At 50.0% G+C, this 16,625-nt stretch overlaps 1 protein-coding gene and 1 pseudogene across 1 annotated transcript; one reads left to right on the forward strand and one right to left on the reverse strand.

Moving 5' to 3' along the window:
* Nucleotides 1-8,290: 8,290 nt before the first annotated feature.
* Nucleotides 8,291-12,039, reverse strand: LOC119361359 (putative receptor-like protein kinase At4g00960). Its single transcript, XM_037626605.1, has 7 exons — nt 11,232-12,039; nt 9,834-9,977; nt 9,610-9,731; nt 9,323-9,533; nt 9,009-9,246; nt 8,745-8,895; nt 8,291-8,620 (listed from the first exon to the last, which is right to left on the reverse strand). The coding sequence occupies exons 1-7, from the start codon at nt 12,037-12,039 to the stop codon at nt 8,291-8,293; spliced, it is 2,004 nt and encodes a 667-aa protein (XP_037482502.1).
* Nucleotides 12,040-13,508: 1,469 nt separating this feature from the next.
* On the forward strand, nt 13,509-14,326 carry LOC119368689 (annotated as a pseudogene).
* Nucleotides 14,327-16,625: the final 2,299 nt, after the last annotated feature.

Raw genomic sequence — 16,625 nt, forward strand, 5'->3', positions numbered from 1 at the left:
TCCTCTAGGTTCTGTATGTTTCTTGTGCTGCCCCACTTCATATAACATATTTTGGTGTCCGCATCATCAGTTACACCAATATTATCCATCTGGTTGCCCTTCCAGCCTCCACTATGATCATTTTTTGGTTTAAAATTTGGCTTAGTTGTCAACGTGGCAGGAGCGAAGGCTCCTTGATGGGATGTACAGTCAGAGGTTCGGTGAATCTCCTTTATGGACAGCAGCGACTCGCCCGCGCTATGCAGTGAATATATATAATGCAAGATGCAGCACTGAGACGTTATATTGATATATAAGTGGGTATACTTGCAGCTATTGATTTTCTACTGGTAACTGTTTGACCAAGGCGAAAAGTTAGCTGCATGTACAGTACTAGGAAAATTAAAATGGCATAACCCCAAGATGTTTTGTTTTTGCATTGCCCATCTCATTTAGCAATGTACTTTAAACTGACATAGTATTCTTTTTTGCAGCAAGTTTTTGGGTTCAAACGACACTGACTGTACATTGTTGAAAAAGTAGCCTGCCTATTAGGATAGTAATCACTTGAAATACTAAACCATGTCCCTTGAAAAATCTATTTATTTATTAGATATATTTTCAGCATACTAATATCACTTTCTCAAGATTTCAGATTAACTCAGAGTTCATATTCAGTATACTGTAATTTAGAAAATGAGATAAACAATTTGGGCTCGAGACTTGTGCATGAATAATGATTTATTAACGACTGACAGCTGATCTACAGTGTGTTTTGTAAGGGCAGAAGTTCATATTGTTTCTCCAGTTCACCACGGGTGTTATTGGCTCACAAGGTTACAATTTGTCAGTCGATCAAATTTAATGTCAGTATACATATATTTGATCTTCTAAATTACAATTCCATATGTTGAATCTGCAGTTTAAAACACAAGATATATAATCTGTGTACAGAGCTACCATGGTGCCCCTCCTTTCAAAATTTACTGCTTTAGCCTGATTTTCTCTGTCATAAGTTACTCATCTCATTTATTTGTGGTTGTAGATTGCCAAGAAGTTGATGATGCTTGGCTCAGATGTTGATTGCAAGGTCAAGAATGTGGCCAGTTTTAGATAATTAGAATGCCATTTTAAGTGTCAATGTTTCAACCATTGTAGTTGATTGCAAGGTCGACAATTGGGCTACTACTAGATAGTTTCACATCTTGTAATCTTTGGAATGCCTTCTTTGTAATGCAACACAATCGATTTAATACATGAGACTTTTTTTATTATATATTGTAGCTCCTATTCGTTACCTCGTAATTCTTGATGGCAATGTATAAAATATCATTAATTGTTCATGCGATCTAACAAAGTTTCTATTCGTTGCAATGATCTCTTATGTCCATTTGAAAATCCTTTTGTGGAGGGCAGCCACCAACGCATATGAAATGTTGTTAAGCTCTAACTCTATGTGTTGTTACCTTACTATGCTTCTACACGCCGTTTACCAACGCATGTATATACGTTGTAGTAGACCCTTGCAACGCCACCAACGGCAACACATACTAATCCATTTGTGTAGACCCTAGCAACACATATATGGACATACGACAACGTATCGATGCGTTGCTGAAGGGGGGTTCCTGTTGTAGTGAATAAAAGCAAGGTCACTTTTCATATTAATGATAATGAGCATACGGTGCACTTTCCAAAGAAACAATTCCAAGTGGATGGTATTAATGTTATTGAAAAATGTCCGACAATCACTATTGGAAGTTTTCAAATACCTCTACCAACTGTCAAAAAATATGAAATGCTTATTGTTGGCTAGATGCATATCCCTATTGAGGTAACTTAGTGATTTACGAAAGTTCTTCGGTTTAATGTTAATCGAAAGTGGTTGGTAATAAGACCTGATCAACCTTATTAATGAATCATTTTTGAATGGAATGAAGCTGATGAATTTAGTAAGCACTACTTTCTGTCCCTACTATTTATTCCCTGTTTTTATTAGTTAAATAAAATAAAATGCCATGTTTAGTCTGTTTTCTGAATTTCTCGTGCAATAAAAAATGACCAAAAATAAAAGTGCTCAGAATGCCCTGAAAATTTTATATGATTTTTTCCTGAATATTTAAGAATTTTTTGTGCAAATAATACCAGAGGGGGTGCACTAGGTGGGCACAACCCACCTGGGCGCCAGCACCCCCTGGCACGTCCTGGGGGGTTGTGGTCCCCACGTGGGCCCCCTCACTTATCTCTTTAGCCCACATTGTCACCTACCTTCAGAGAAAAATCACTCTTGCTCTCTCTCTCCCGTGTTCTTGAGCTCAAACCCGCGGATTTCGATCTCTTTGCTCAAAGCTCCGTTTCCGAAACTGTTTGGGGGGATTGTTGCTTGGTATGTGACTCCATCATTTGTTCAATTAGTTTTTGTTTTAATGGTTTATACTTTGAGTAAATAGCTACTCTTGGTGCTGCTGTAGATGTGCTTGGATGTTCAATTCTTAGTGTTCTAAGTAGTTTGAATGCTTGCTATGGCCTCTATGTATCCCTATGAGTAGTTGCTATTAATTTTGTGAAGTTTTGTTGAATTTTGTGGACTAAAAATTCAGATTTTTTCTTCATAGGAAATATTGTACGCGGACATGAATATCTTCAGAAAATTTTGCTCTAAGAACTCAAGGATGTTATTGGGGAGTCTTCTGACAGTAATCTCCGCCATCGGAGGTTGGCGGAGGTATGACCGTGCGAATGGCCGCACACCCCATTTCTGCAAGAGGCTGGAATTCATGAGGAGTTTATGCAATTTATTGCCAATGCCGGTTGTTGAGCTGTCACGTTACGTTTGTACACTTGTAATGTATATCTGATCAGTGTTGTAACTAGCAGTCCTAGTCTCCAGGAGGTATCCTAGTCTAGCGCCTCCTCCTGTGATCGTGCCCTGCATGTAGGGCTGCTTCCATGTATATGTAACCATCAGCCGATTGGCTTGGAAACACGAGATCCACATTCCAGTTTGGTAATCAGAGCGATGGTTACTCCTCCCTCCTCTCCGCGCGAGCCCGACGCCGATCAAGCCGCCGCTGCCGCAGCGCAAGCCGATGCCGCTGCCGCTGCTGCCAACCTCCCCGCCGTTGATCTGCGCCCCCGCGCTCCGGCCACCGTCGACGCCTCTGGTCCTGTCGTCCCTGACGGCCTCGTCGACGCCTCCGGCTCCGCCGGCCTTCCTCTTTCCACCCTCCCACCCAACACCATGAGCCTGCCATCCTCCTCCAACCCCAGGCCACCTCTCCCTACCAGCATCGCGGGCGTCGTCGACTTCAAGCTCGTCCTCAACGGAGCCAACTTTGCCCGCTGGCGCAACTACATCACCCTCCTGCTCAAGCGCTACCACACGGAGGACCATGTCTGGTCCGGCTCGGCCGGCCGCCTGGCCGATCCCGACTGGCGCGACGACGACAACACTGTGGTCCTCTGGTTCTTCTCCACCATTGAGGGGGACCTCCTCGACGTTGTCGCGCCGGCTGGATCCACTGCCTTCACGATCTGGTCTCGTCTCCATGAGTATTTTCTGGACAACGAGGCCGAGCAGGCCATGCATCTCGGCCAGGAGTTCCGAGCGACCACCCGCGGTGATCTCAGCGTCAACGACTACTGCCGCCGTCTTCAGGGCCTCGCCGCCGCACTCGCTGACGTCCGGGAGCCGGTCACTGACCGCACCCTAACCCTGCAGATGCTCGACGGTCTCGGTCCCAAGTTCGCGATGCAGGCCGCCATCATCCAATCCACCGTGCCCTCCCGACGTTCAACCAGGCGCGCTCCCGGCTGGTCCTCGCCGAACTCTCCCTGGACAAGCGCGCGCGCGCCGAGGGAGCCCAGGTTCTCGCCGTCCAGCATGAGGACCGCGGTGACCGCGGGGGCGCCTGTGGCGGTGGTGGCGGCGGCGGCGACCGCGGCGGTGACCATGGGGGCGACCGCGGCCCTAATGGTGGCGGCGGGCACGCTGGCCAACTTGGCGCCGGCCGCAACCAGCATGGCGGCCGAGGGCATGGACGCGGCCGCGGGCGCGGCGATGCCCCCGCCGGACGGGGCGCTGGCGCCAAGCCGTGGCTGGGGTATTTCACGCCGATGGGGCTGCCCTTCCCTCCGCCGCGCGCGCCCTGGATCCCTCCGAACTCTGCCGGCGTCCTCGGCCCGCGTCCCGCGTGCCGCATCAGGCGTACCCGCTGCTGCTGAGCCACGCACCGGCGCCGCCGGCGCCCTCTGGTCTGCCCGCCTATGGTCCTGCTCCCCCCGGCTGGGACGCATCCGCCATGTACCACGCCGCCCCCAGCTACGGCTCTGCCTTCCCCGCCAACTCCGACTGGATCATGGACATCGGTGCCGCCTCCCATGTCACCTGGGACCCAGGTACCTTGACCTCTTGTCGTTCTCTGTTAGCTCCTTATACTCGTAGCATCATTGTTGGTAACGGCACTCGCCTCCCTGTCCTTGCGATCGGTACCACGCACCTCCCTCCCAAGCCTTTTTACTTACGCCATATACTCCTATCTCCTAACATTGTTAAAAATCTTATCTCTGTCCGTAAATTCACATGTGATAATTTATGTTCTGTCGAATTTGACCCCCTTGGTTTCTCCGTGAAGGACCTAGCCACCAAGGTGCTGCTCCTGAGGGTCAACAGTGACGGCGATCTCTATCCCTTCTCCGGCAATAACGGCGCTACCACCTCCACCGCCTTCACTATCTCCACGTCCGACTTATGGCATAGGCGGCTTGGGCATCCTAGCTCCTCCTCGTTTTCTCGTTTTCCCTTAGATTTCCATTCTACATGTAATAAAGATGATCGTTCCACGCACTTGTGTGATGCATGCCAGTTGGGCAAACATACTCGGAAGCCTTTTCCCACGTCTACCTCTTATACTTGTGCACCGTTTCATTTAATTCATTGTGATTTATGGACATCTCCAATTGTTAGTCATTCGGGCTACAAGTACTATCTCATTATTGTGGATGATTATACGCATTATTCGTGGACTTTTCCTCTCCGTGCAAAATACGACACGTGCGACACCCTTCTTCGTTTCTTCCACTTTATCTTCACTCAGTTTGGTGTGTGTGTTCGGTGTGTGCAGTGTGACAATGGGGGCGAATTCCTTACCACGACTCTCCGCGACTACTTCTCCTCCCATGGCGTCATCTTCCGTCTCACCTGCCCCCACACTTCTCCACAAAATGGGAAGGCCGAGCGACACATAGTACCACCAACGACGTAGTTCGAACTCTACTCATCCAAGCCGCCCTACCTCCTCCCTTTTGGGTCGAAGCCCTCCACACCGCCACCATACTCCTCAACATCCGTCCCTCACGCGCTGTCCATCACTTTACCCCGCATTTTCTCTTGTACGGTGTCCATCCCACGTACGATCATATCCGGACCTTTGGATGCCTTTGCTATCCTAACATCTCCGCCACAACCACCCACAAACTTTCCCCACGCTCCGCACGTTGCGTCTTCATCGGCTACCCACGCGAACAGAAGGGGTATAGATGTCTTGATCTCACCACGCGCAAAGTCATTATTTCTCGCCATGTCACGTTCGACGAAACGGTTTTTCCCTTCTCAGCTCCCACCATATCTGCAGCCGCAGACAATCCCACCCCTGACATCGCTGTTGCCCCGTTCCGCCGCGTCCTGCACCTCCCACCCTTCCAGAACCCCACTCCCCCATCGCCAGCTGGCCACCCTGCCGCAGCTCCTGTGCCGCACCCGCTCCACGCCGCTCCAAACCCCAGCCATGCAAACCACCCACGCCCTGCGGGCTGTTCCGCTCCGGGGCCCGCCAGCCATGCAGCCACTCCCGCGCGACCCCACCATGCAGCCACTCCCGTCGCGCGCACTCCCGCTCCGGATCCCGCGCCCAGTCCGCCCAGCCTCGTCCCCCACGCCATATCTCCCTCTGGATCGCTCCCAGGTGGGTCACGTTCCCCACGAACGCCACCCAGTCCCGTCACGCCACGCCACCCGCTGTCCCCCCACAGCCCACCGTTGCCGAAACGCGCCGTTTCCATCCCGCCCGTCGCCAACCCTCATCCCATGCAGACTCGTGGCAAAACCGGCTACGCCATGCCTAAGGACATCTTTGATCTGCATGTCGACAACGCTCCTTCCCCCATTCCCTCCTCGTACCGTTCCGCTCTTCAGGACCCACACTGGCGTGCCGCGATGGTCGACGAGTATAACGCGCTAATTCGGAATGACACTTGGTCTTTGGTTTCTTGTCCTGCAGGTGTCAACGTGGTGACCGGCAAGTGGATTTTTCGCCACAAACTCCATCCCGACGGCTCTCTGGCGCGGTACAAGGCACGATGGGTGGTTCGCGGTTTCACGCAGCAGTCGGGCGTGGACTATGGGGAGACATTCAGCCCCGTGGTCAAGCCGTCCACTATTCGGGTGGTTCTTAGCATTGCGACAGCACATTCTTGGCCCGTTCGCCAGATGGACGTCAAGAATGCTTTCCTCCATGGTGATCTTGCTGAGGTGGTCTACTGCCAGCAACCCTCCGGGTTCGCCGATCCCATGCATCCCACTCACGTTTGTCGCCTCAACAAATCCTTGTATGGGCTCAAGCAGGCGCCTCGCACTTGGTTCCTTCGGTTCACCAGCTTTCTTCACTCCCTCGGCTTTGTCTCTTCCAAGTGCGACACCTCGCTTTTCATCTTACGCCGTGGAGATTCTATCGCGTATCTACTCTTGTACGTCGATGATATCATCCTCACTGCTAGCACCACCACCCTGCTTCAGTCGCTCGTACACGCCCTCACCAGTGAGTTTTCCATGAGTGACCTCGGTGACCTTCACCACTTCCTCGGGATCAACGTTCATCGCTCCACCACCGGCCTCTTCCTCTCTCAGGAGCAATATGCTCTTGAGATCCTTGATCGTGCCAAGATGCTCAACTGTAAGCCCATCTCTACTCCCGTCGATACCTGCAGCAAGCTTTCTGGTGCCGATGGTGTCCCCTACAGTGATCCGACTCACTACTGTCGCCTCGCTGGTGCGCTGCAGTATCTTACGCTCACCCGCCCTGACCTCTCCTATGCCGTACAGAAGCTCTGTCTCGTCATGCACGCTCCGATGGAGGGCCACTTTCAGCTGCTCAAGCGTGTGCTACGCTATCTCCGCGGCACCACTCATTACGGGCTCCAGCTCTACCGCTCCTCTTCGCATGATCTTCTTGCTTACAGTGACGCAGATTGGGCCGGCTGCCCCGACACCCGTCGCTCCACCTCGGGGTTTTGTGTGTTCCTTGGCTCTAACCTTGTCTCTTGGTCCTCCAAGCGGCAACACACCGTGTCTCGGTCCAGCGTCGAGGCCGAGTACCGCGCAGTTGCTAATTGTGTGGCCGAGTCATGTTGGCTCCGCCAACTTCTTACGGAGCTTCATCGCCCTCCTCGGCGGGCCATTCTTGTGTACTGTGATAATGTGAGTGCAGTGTACCTCTCGTCCAACCCTGTACCAAGCATGTGGAGATCGACTTGCACTTTGTCCGCGACCGTGTGGCTCTCGGTGAGGTCAAGGTGCTACATGTTCCGACAGGGTCCCAGTTCGCTGATGTCTTCACCAAGGGCTTGCCGTCGGCTCTCTTTCGTGATTTTCGCTCCAGTCTGAACGTCTCCCCTGGCGCCGTTCGGACTGCGGGGGGGTGTTGAGCTGTCACGTTACGTTTGTACACTTGTATTGTATATCTGATCAGTGTTGTAACTCGCAGTCCTAGTCTCCAGGAGGTTTCCTAGTCTAGCGCCTCCTCCTGTGATCGTGCCCTGCATGTAGGGCTGCTTCCATGTATATGTAACCATCAGCCGATTGGCTTGGAAACACGAGATCCACATTCCAGTTCCGGTCTCACCGACTTCATCGCAGATGAGTGTGACCAACACTAAATCCTCACAAACATATTTGTTCAAAGTTTTACTTTCCTGCCTAGAAATAATCTTCCTGAAGTGAGCTTTGACTTATATGCTGAAAACCATCAGATACCACTTACTGAGTTTTATAACATATGCATGATCCCTTTTGATGGGAGCTTGGCTGAGCCTAGACCGGCTGAGAACACTGAGATGAGACACGACAAAGTTTTGTAACGGTTTTTCTGAAATGTACTGCCCGAGTGTCCACACATGGTTAGGAAATCCATTATTCGCATCAGCAAATTAACCCAGTGGAACAGCCAAGTGTTTAACCAATTCACTACTACTCCGTTTGTCCATTTAATCAACATCATCCAACAGAGCAATCAAGTGGTGCACTTCCTAGCCATCATCACCGTGGCTCCAAATCAGAAATGGAAGCCTCGTTTATTGACAGCGCACGATCTAATTCATTTGGATCCTCCTCGTGTCCGATGCTCCTCCCCAACGCAGTCGTGCTGCTCGGAACAATGAAGGCCGGCGCCGTGGGCGCCTGGAGCGTAATCGAGCGGCTGTTGAGCATGGCGTCGACCCTCGCCATGCTGGGCCGAAGGTGCGGTTCTTGCTGGAGGCAGAGCAGCCCCACATGGATGCAACGAAGCATCTCCTGCGGCCGGAGCCCGTCGGCAGAGCAGCAGTCGAGCAACCGTGACATGCTCCCACGGCTCCAGTGCCTCCAGACCTGCCCATAGTGTGTGATGTGGAAGAAAAATGCTCTGGTCATTGCTTTCTAAACCCTGAATTGAGATGTAGCCTGCCTAGCCGCAGAGTGTGTGATGTGGAAGAAAAACGAGAGCTTAACGTACAGTGGCTACAAGATCTTCAGATCCTCCTGAATTCTGGCAGCAGTAGTTGCGGCGGCCTGTGACGATCTCCAGAACAAGGACGCCGTAACTGAACACGTCTGACTTGGCCGAGAAGATGCCACGCAGGGCGTATTCCGGCGCCATGTATCCGCTGGATTCAGACAAAGATGTTAAGCTAAGTTTTAAGTGGACATGTATGCATGGAGTACTATGGTTGTTGCTGTGCTGACTGCTGACAGAACTCGGAGGCAGCAAGAAACTCACTATGTTCCGGCAATGCTGCTTGTGTTTCCTACGCTAACATCAATGGGGAATAGCTTGGCAAGGCCAAAATCAGAGATCTTGGGGTTCATGTTGGGGTCTAACAAGATGTTGCTCGCCTTGAGATCCCGGTGGATGATCGTCAATCTCGAGTCTTCATGAAGATAAAGAAGACCACGGGCGATCCCTTGGATGATCTTGTACCTGTTCTCCCATCTTAGCTCTTGATGCCTTGAAGGTTCTGCATGCATGCATGCATGGTAATCGATTGAAATGACATGGAATTATTTATTAGGTACATTATAGATTATACATACCGAATATGATTTTGTCGAGGCTTTTGTTGCAGAGGAACTCGTAAACGAGGAGTTTCTCCCCCTCTTGGATGCAGCAACCTAACAAGCGCACCAGATTCTTGTGCTTGAGCTTCGCAAGCAACACAACCTCGGTCTTCATCTCCAAATGCCCTTGCCGTGAGGTTTTCGACAACCTCTTCACTGCAACCTCCTGCCCATCCTGCATCGTGCCCTGAAGAAGACAGGAATCTATTAATCCTCAGACAGTCAGCCATTTGACCGAGAAATTAATTTGCAGTGTTAATTACTTTGTACACTGGCCCAAATCCACCTTCACCAAGCAAGTTGTCTTCAGAGAAATTGTCTGTGGCAGCTCGTAGAGTACTCAAATCATACAGGAGCGGCTCTGAACTTCTCCAGTCTTCTCCATCTTCACAAGAAAAAAAACAGAGAATTAAACTTGTGCAAATTTTTTGGAGGATAAACTTGTGCAAATTACTTGACATGAAACAAATGAGAAGCATCAAGTTACCGGCGCTTGCAATTGAAACATGCTCGTGTGATTTCTTATTCCTTTTACTGAGGTAGCAAGCAATGACCAGCAGCACCAGCATTACAGCAACAAGAGGAATTGAGGCGGCAAGAACTGTCTTGACCCTGGATGCGCCATTACTTCCTGCAATCATGCAAGGCGAACGTTACTTTAGGGCAGGGGGAAGCACCATGGTTTTAAATAGCGCCCCATAGCGTCTAAAGAGGTTCTGCGCTAAAAGACTTTGGTCCTAACACTGGAAAAAACGTTTTAAATAGCGTGCTATAGTTTATAGAAACAGTATATCTTTTAGAGAGGTCTGCCACTAAGAGACATAACCCGCACTTTAAAATTATAAAATACACATTGAGTTCGTTTCAAATATTTAACTGATTTGGTATTTAATAGTTGCGTGAATTTTTTGGTTGCGTAAGTCGATCTGCTGTGAAGCTGACGGAGGCGCCGCAAAGAGGCCTCGGCCAAGATCGACTCAGAGAGGGCGACAATGTGGTAACGACATTGCTGGTGGAGGGGGAGTTCGAGTGTTGATGGTTCGGATGGGGCAGGCTATCGAAGATGGAGAAAATAGGAGATGGGTAGATTTGGAGCGATGGTCGGGCAATGGCAACACATTGGTGGGCGATTGTTCAGGGGAGGTTGACGTGGGCTATCTGCACCGAAGAACACAATAACGTGATTTAGACGGATGGTTGGGGTGGAGGCAGTATGATAGTGGAAGGCAGTTTAGGGGAGGGTGGACGACAAGGTGAGCGGGCGCGGGCACCGACACATAAGGCGGGAGCAGGTCGTTATTGTGCGTCGCCGGGAGGAAGAATAATGGTGCTGCTGTGATGGATGGTCCTTGGATGTCGATTTAGATCAATAATGCTACACCTACGTATGGATTTACGAAGCCTTACGTAAATCCACTTCACGCTAACTAAACTTCCCCCCTCCTCCTGATTTTTAGGATGGGCCCGTGTCCCCAAATTCGACCCAATATAGAACCACTATGTCAGATTGTAAGAATCGTTACATAAGTGTAGCATCGCCCGATTTAGATTTAGGTTTTTTTTAATTAAAATAATTATCAGGCAACTGTAGCACAGCTGCATAGGTGATCCCCATATGTAAACGGTCTAAGACTTCATTAAGTCTCAGTCGATGCTATAACCGTAAGATCTTATAAAAGAATCTCTGTAAAATTTTCTTTCCTTTTTCTCTCTTGCTTGTTATCTCATTTGATTGAGACTTGATTAAGACCTAGCCCCACCCCCTATATGTAAAGTGTGAACTTCATAAGCACCACGTAGTACTAGTACTAGTACGTACAAGCGCGTGAGCCATTGTACCACAAAGTTTGACCCAGACAGAAGGCATTCATTGACTCACCGTCACCGGTGCTTCCGGGCGTGGAGTAGTCGCTACGCGCACCTGCTGGCGGCGGCGGCAGCGTCGGCGACATGGCCGCCTGAGAGATGGCCGCCTCAGAAGGGGAGTTGAAGAAAGGGTAGACCTCGAACCGGATGGAGCAAGTCCGGAAGATGACCTGGCCACCCCGCTTCCCGGCGCAGCAGGTCGGGATCCTTGAGACGGCAGTGACGAGGCAGCCGTGGCAGTCGTCGTTATCGAGGTCACGTGTGCACTGCGCCATGCCGTAGATCCTGTCGGAGGACGTGAGGTCCGCAGTGCCGACGGCGAACATCCGCTGAGACGCGTACGCCGCCCTCTCGGTGAGATTCCCCATCAGCGGGTCCAGCAGCGACGCGAACCGCTCCGGCTGCGCGGCGTTCTGCGGATTCCACCAGTACTTGACCCACGACGTGTCGGCGGCGCCGAAGAAGCTCGCGCTGGCGTGGCGCAGCAGGCAGGTGTCGTAGACGACCATGGAGTTTCTCCGGCCGGGGCACTGGATGGCCATGTCATGCACCGAGGCGTTGAGGCATGTGAGGCAGTCGGACGCGCTGATGTCGGCGCGGCACTGCGCCAGCCCGTAAGCCCTGTTGGGCGCCGCGCCGGTGGTGTTCGTCCTGAATCCGGACGCCGTGCCGGCGGCTGCGGCGGGTAGAGAGCAGAGGAGGGCGTCGAGGTTGGTCTGGAAGACGCCGCCGCGCGTGTAGTTCGTGTCTCTTGGGCACTCGGAGTAGGAAGGATCGCCGGCGTGGGCTGCGGCAACCAGGAGGAGTATAGGGACAAGGTTGCGCATGGCTCGTGGATACGGCGCCATTGTTGCTGCACTCTGGAAGTCTTTTGGCCAATCGCCAATGGTCTACATTCGCACGATGAAACGCACGAAAGAGACCGTGGCACGTACTACAGTCGACCTTGTCGTCGTGGTCGTCAGTCGTCACTCCTCGGCGGTTCCACGAAGCTTTGCTGAAATTTCCATGCAACTAGTAAAGTGGCCCGCGGGCAACAGCATGTACATCTTTCGTTACATCGACCTTTAGACTTATAAGTATGTTCTACTATTACGCCACCGTATGACACAAAATAATTTCTCACCAACTACTCGAATTAGCACAAAGAGAGCTTGGCGCAGAGGTAAAAATCATTGTCTTGTGACATGAAAACAGCCTCTTGCATAAATATAAAGGAATGGTGCATACAATAAACCAAAAGTAGTCAGGCCCTTCCGGGAGCCCGAACCCCGCGCAAGCGGAAGCTACATGCACCAGACTACCTTTTTTTCTTTTCTGGAATTATCATGTTTGCCTAGTGCCAAGGGTACTAGGTGAGCCAAATCAGCTCGGTGAAGTGTTTTCCAAGACCTTTTTCACGCGGCACTCAACAAAGGTGACACGGCTGGACTCCTCTTGGCAAAGGCATCTTTGCTGAGTTGGCCTGGACACAACACATTGAAAGCGGTGGTAGACGTTTGCTAGCTCTGTGTGCTAGAAACATCTCTTAGTTGGATAAAATCTTGAGCGTGAAAACATAGAAAGATGGCCTTATCTATAAAAAGCGGGGCGTGGAGCCTTTTTGAGTAGAAAACAATGAAATACGTGTGCTAGGTCAATGTGCTAGAAACATCTCATGTTTGTTTGATAAAACAATGAGTCAAGACAAAACGCATGAAAAAAAGGTGCAAGATGTGTGTTAAACTGGTTTGCTACAAACATCTTTTAGAGGTCCAGCCAAATCATGACTGAGGCCACAAGACACTAAAACAGTGTGCGACATGTGTTATATCGATGTGCTAGAAACATCTTTTAGCTGTCATGCAAAATCATAGTGATACCATGATGCGATGAAAGCGGGGAAGATCCGTGCTAGATCTGTGTGTGTGTGTGCATATGTTACTTTGTCTTCATCTAAAAAGGCGGTTGCTTGGTATCATGATAAATCATCCATGCGTTTTATTAGTACATACATTACCAGTAGTATTTCAGTTGAGCAGCTAGATATACTCCGATATAACACTTCTTTAGGTACGCCGACATTTCCCGACATTGGCCAAACGATGTGTGTTTTTATCTGGATGTCCTTTTCCTTTCTTTGCAATTTCTTTAGACAATCTTTCTTTGCATTACGTGCACTACTACAGACTACAGACGTTCCCATTCACGAAGGGTCGGCCCTAAATCAACTTTGCTTGAGACTTGATAACTAACTGCAAATATTTCACGTGACTCTATATAAAGTCCGGCGCCGTCCTCCCGCTTCTCCATTCTATTGCCATCCGTCTCTCCTAGTCTCGCATAGACGACAATGGTGCTCGTTCACAAGGGTGCGGTTTGGTGGTTCCTCTTTCTCGCGGCGGTGCTGCTTGCTGCGGCGGCCGTAGGGGCAGAGCAGGAGGATGGGGCCATGGCCACCGTCGCCGCAGAGGTGGAGGAGGTGGTCGATGGGCGTGTCCATGACCAGGGCAACGACATGTGCGATATCAAGTGTCAACACGGGCAACATCTCGCATGGAGACGACGGTGCGTGAACGAGTGCCACAGACAAAAGCTTCATCATTCTAGCAGAGCTTTCTGTGAAATGAAGTGCCAAGATCACTACCACGATCCGTCAAGGATGGAGCTGTGCGTGCACCAGTGCATGAGCTATGGCCTCAAGCTCCATGCGGACAGCAACAACGACGTCGACCACCACACCCACGCTTGGGAGGTGGAGGTTGGCAACGACATGTGCGACATCAAGTGCCAGCACTGGAAAGACCCAGCCGGGAGACGGCGGTGCGTGAACGAGTGCCACGGCCGGGAGCAGATCATCATCCTAGCAAAGCTTTTTGCGAGATGAAGTGTCAACATCACTACCATGACCCGTCAAGGATGGAACTGTGTGTGCACCAGTGCATGAGCTATGGCCTCAATCTCCATGTAGGCGGCAACGGCGGCGTCGATGAGCATCCCACCGGCTGATGAACGGTGGGCGGAGCTATCGTTGAGGTCGTGTGACGCTCGCCGCATCGCGCACCTAATAATTATAATAAAATAATAAGGGTTGCGCTTCAATACATCCTCCTTAAATAAACTTTTAAAAAGGCATTTTCTTATCTATATAGGTCACAAGATTAATCCTCTAATTTGTTGAGTATTTACTAGAGGATCTAATAAATACCAATAATCTGAAGATTAAAATCTGCTAGTAATAATTTGTTGTGTATTAATTAGAGCATCCAAATCCAAACCCAAGACCGGTTCCTAATATTAACATGCATTGCACATATATATCTATTAGGTGAATAAACAATGCACGCCCCCTCATTCTCATGAATATGCAGACTGGATTTTGTAGGTTTATATTAAATAACTCAATCATATTTGATTTACATATATGATCATAGGTTCAATAACTATTTTAGGGTTTTTTAACACAGTACAGAGGTAGATGCTCATACATATGCACATATGCTCATCCTTAGAAATGCATGCACGCACACCCTATCCGCTATGAGCATCTCCGAAGGACCGATCCAGCACATCAACTTGAGATTAACAAAGTCGCCACAGACGCCTTCATACTCGACGGGAACATCTCCTCCCACTGAACGACATTGCCGAAAGGCCTGAAATAAATCCAGAAAAGCAATGTAAAGTCTAGGACTATCACTGTGCTCCTAACCATCCACTCACAGGTTGGTTCACAACCCACTGTCCTCCTAACCATCCAACTATAGGTTGGTTCACAACTATTTTACGGGTTGAGTGATCATCTTTTCCCTTGGTAGGTCGCATTATATCATTGAAAACAGCTAAGAAGGCCATTAGACGTTAGTGACAAGACACAAAACGACTCGTAATCATAAATCACATCAAAAATTATTATTTTTGACAAAGGGAATATATTAATATCGTGACATCAAAAAAATTATATTGGTCGTATTCTTCCTTCGCTTTCTCGTCATCCACTGGAGCTTGAAAAATCCTGCTTTCTTGACCCTTCCTCGACGGTTCTGGTCCACGATATCTTCTATCTATGTTGAGTTTCTTTCTCTGTTCCTTCATATTCTTCTTCCTGATGGCACGAGCAGAGTGGTTTCGAGGTGTTGCATGTTTTCATCTTCCTCTCATGGCAATACCTCTTTCTCTCTTATTTTTTGCATCAAAGGGAGGCCCTCTTATGTCATCTTTGATTTTAATTAGTTGTTGTTCTCCCTCCTTAACCTCCACTCCATAGGCCTTGCTTGCTCTCTTGTAAGAGTGGTTGGGATCCCCCAAGTGTAAGGGTGTTGTAATCAAGCAGTAAGTATTTCCCTCGGTTAGAGCAACAACTAATCGAACCAGTAGGATCACCTAGCAGACAAAGTGAGCGGTACCTGCACACAAAGCACAAAACACGCTTGTACCCAACACAACAAGAGGGTTGTCAAGCCCCTTGTCTTGCTAGTTACAAGATTAGAATGCAAATGATACAGATAGTTGGTAGCAAAGTAAAACGTTAAAGTAAAAGTAGCAATTTCGATGAAGATTTCAGTAATGGATAATAGACTCTCACTACAGGAATCCAGTATTTTGCCGTCTGCCACGGCGGACGGCAAAGGCACGGACGGCGGACGGCAAAGAGCTTTGCCGTCCGCGGCGGACGGCAAACAGCTCCGGCAAAGAGAGGGTCGGCAAACACCTTCTTTGCCGTCTGCTTTTTGCAGCGGACGGCAAAGAGGCCTTTGCCGTCAGTGGCGGACGGCAAAGAAAATGGATAGAAAATAGTGGGTGTTAGCCACGTTAGGTGCTAACGGAGACTTTGCCGTCTGCCAAACTAATGTTTTGCCATCTGCCGACTAATAACATACGGCAAAAATGTCCATCTACACGTTTATTAAAATCAGAGACATAAAAGGATATTGTTTATTAAAATATAGTGAACCAGCAGCCCAAGTGCACCACAGTATCCATCTACGCTTTGTTCCAACAATCAACGACGAATGAACAAATTTCACAATACCAAATTAGTCTATTTACACAGAATAGATTTGCATCTGCTCCATCTACACAAAATTACTCTATTACATGAACACCACATTATCCATCTACACAAAATCAGCACAAAAACCACAGTATCCACCGCCACCATGGACGCCCGAGGACCTGCCGCTGCTCCTTGAGGTAGAATATGGTGCGGCGTCGAGGGAGGGTGACGGCGCCGGGGGCGACAGAGGCCTGGGGGGACGGGGCCGAGGCCTGCGGGGGCGATAGGCGACGGGGCGCGGAGGTCACCCAGGTGAAAGGCGACAGGGCGAGGAGGCCGACGGGGGCGAGAGGCGATGGGGCGCAGAGGAATCAGCCGGGGGCGACGGGCGACGGGGCCGGGCCATGCCCGGCCGGCGCGATGGCGGCCAGCGAGGCC

Source organism: Triticum dicoccoides, chromosome 2B, assembly GCF_002162155.2.
Source record: "Triticum dicoccoides isolate Atlit2015 ecotype Zavitan chromosome 2B, WEW_v2.0, whole genome shotgun sequence".
NCBI classification, from domain to species: Eukaryota; Viridiplantae; Streptophyta; class Magnoliopsida; order Poales; family Poaceae; genus Triticum; species Triticum dicoccoides.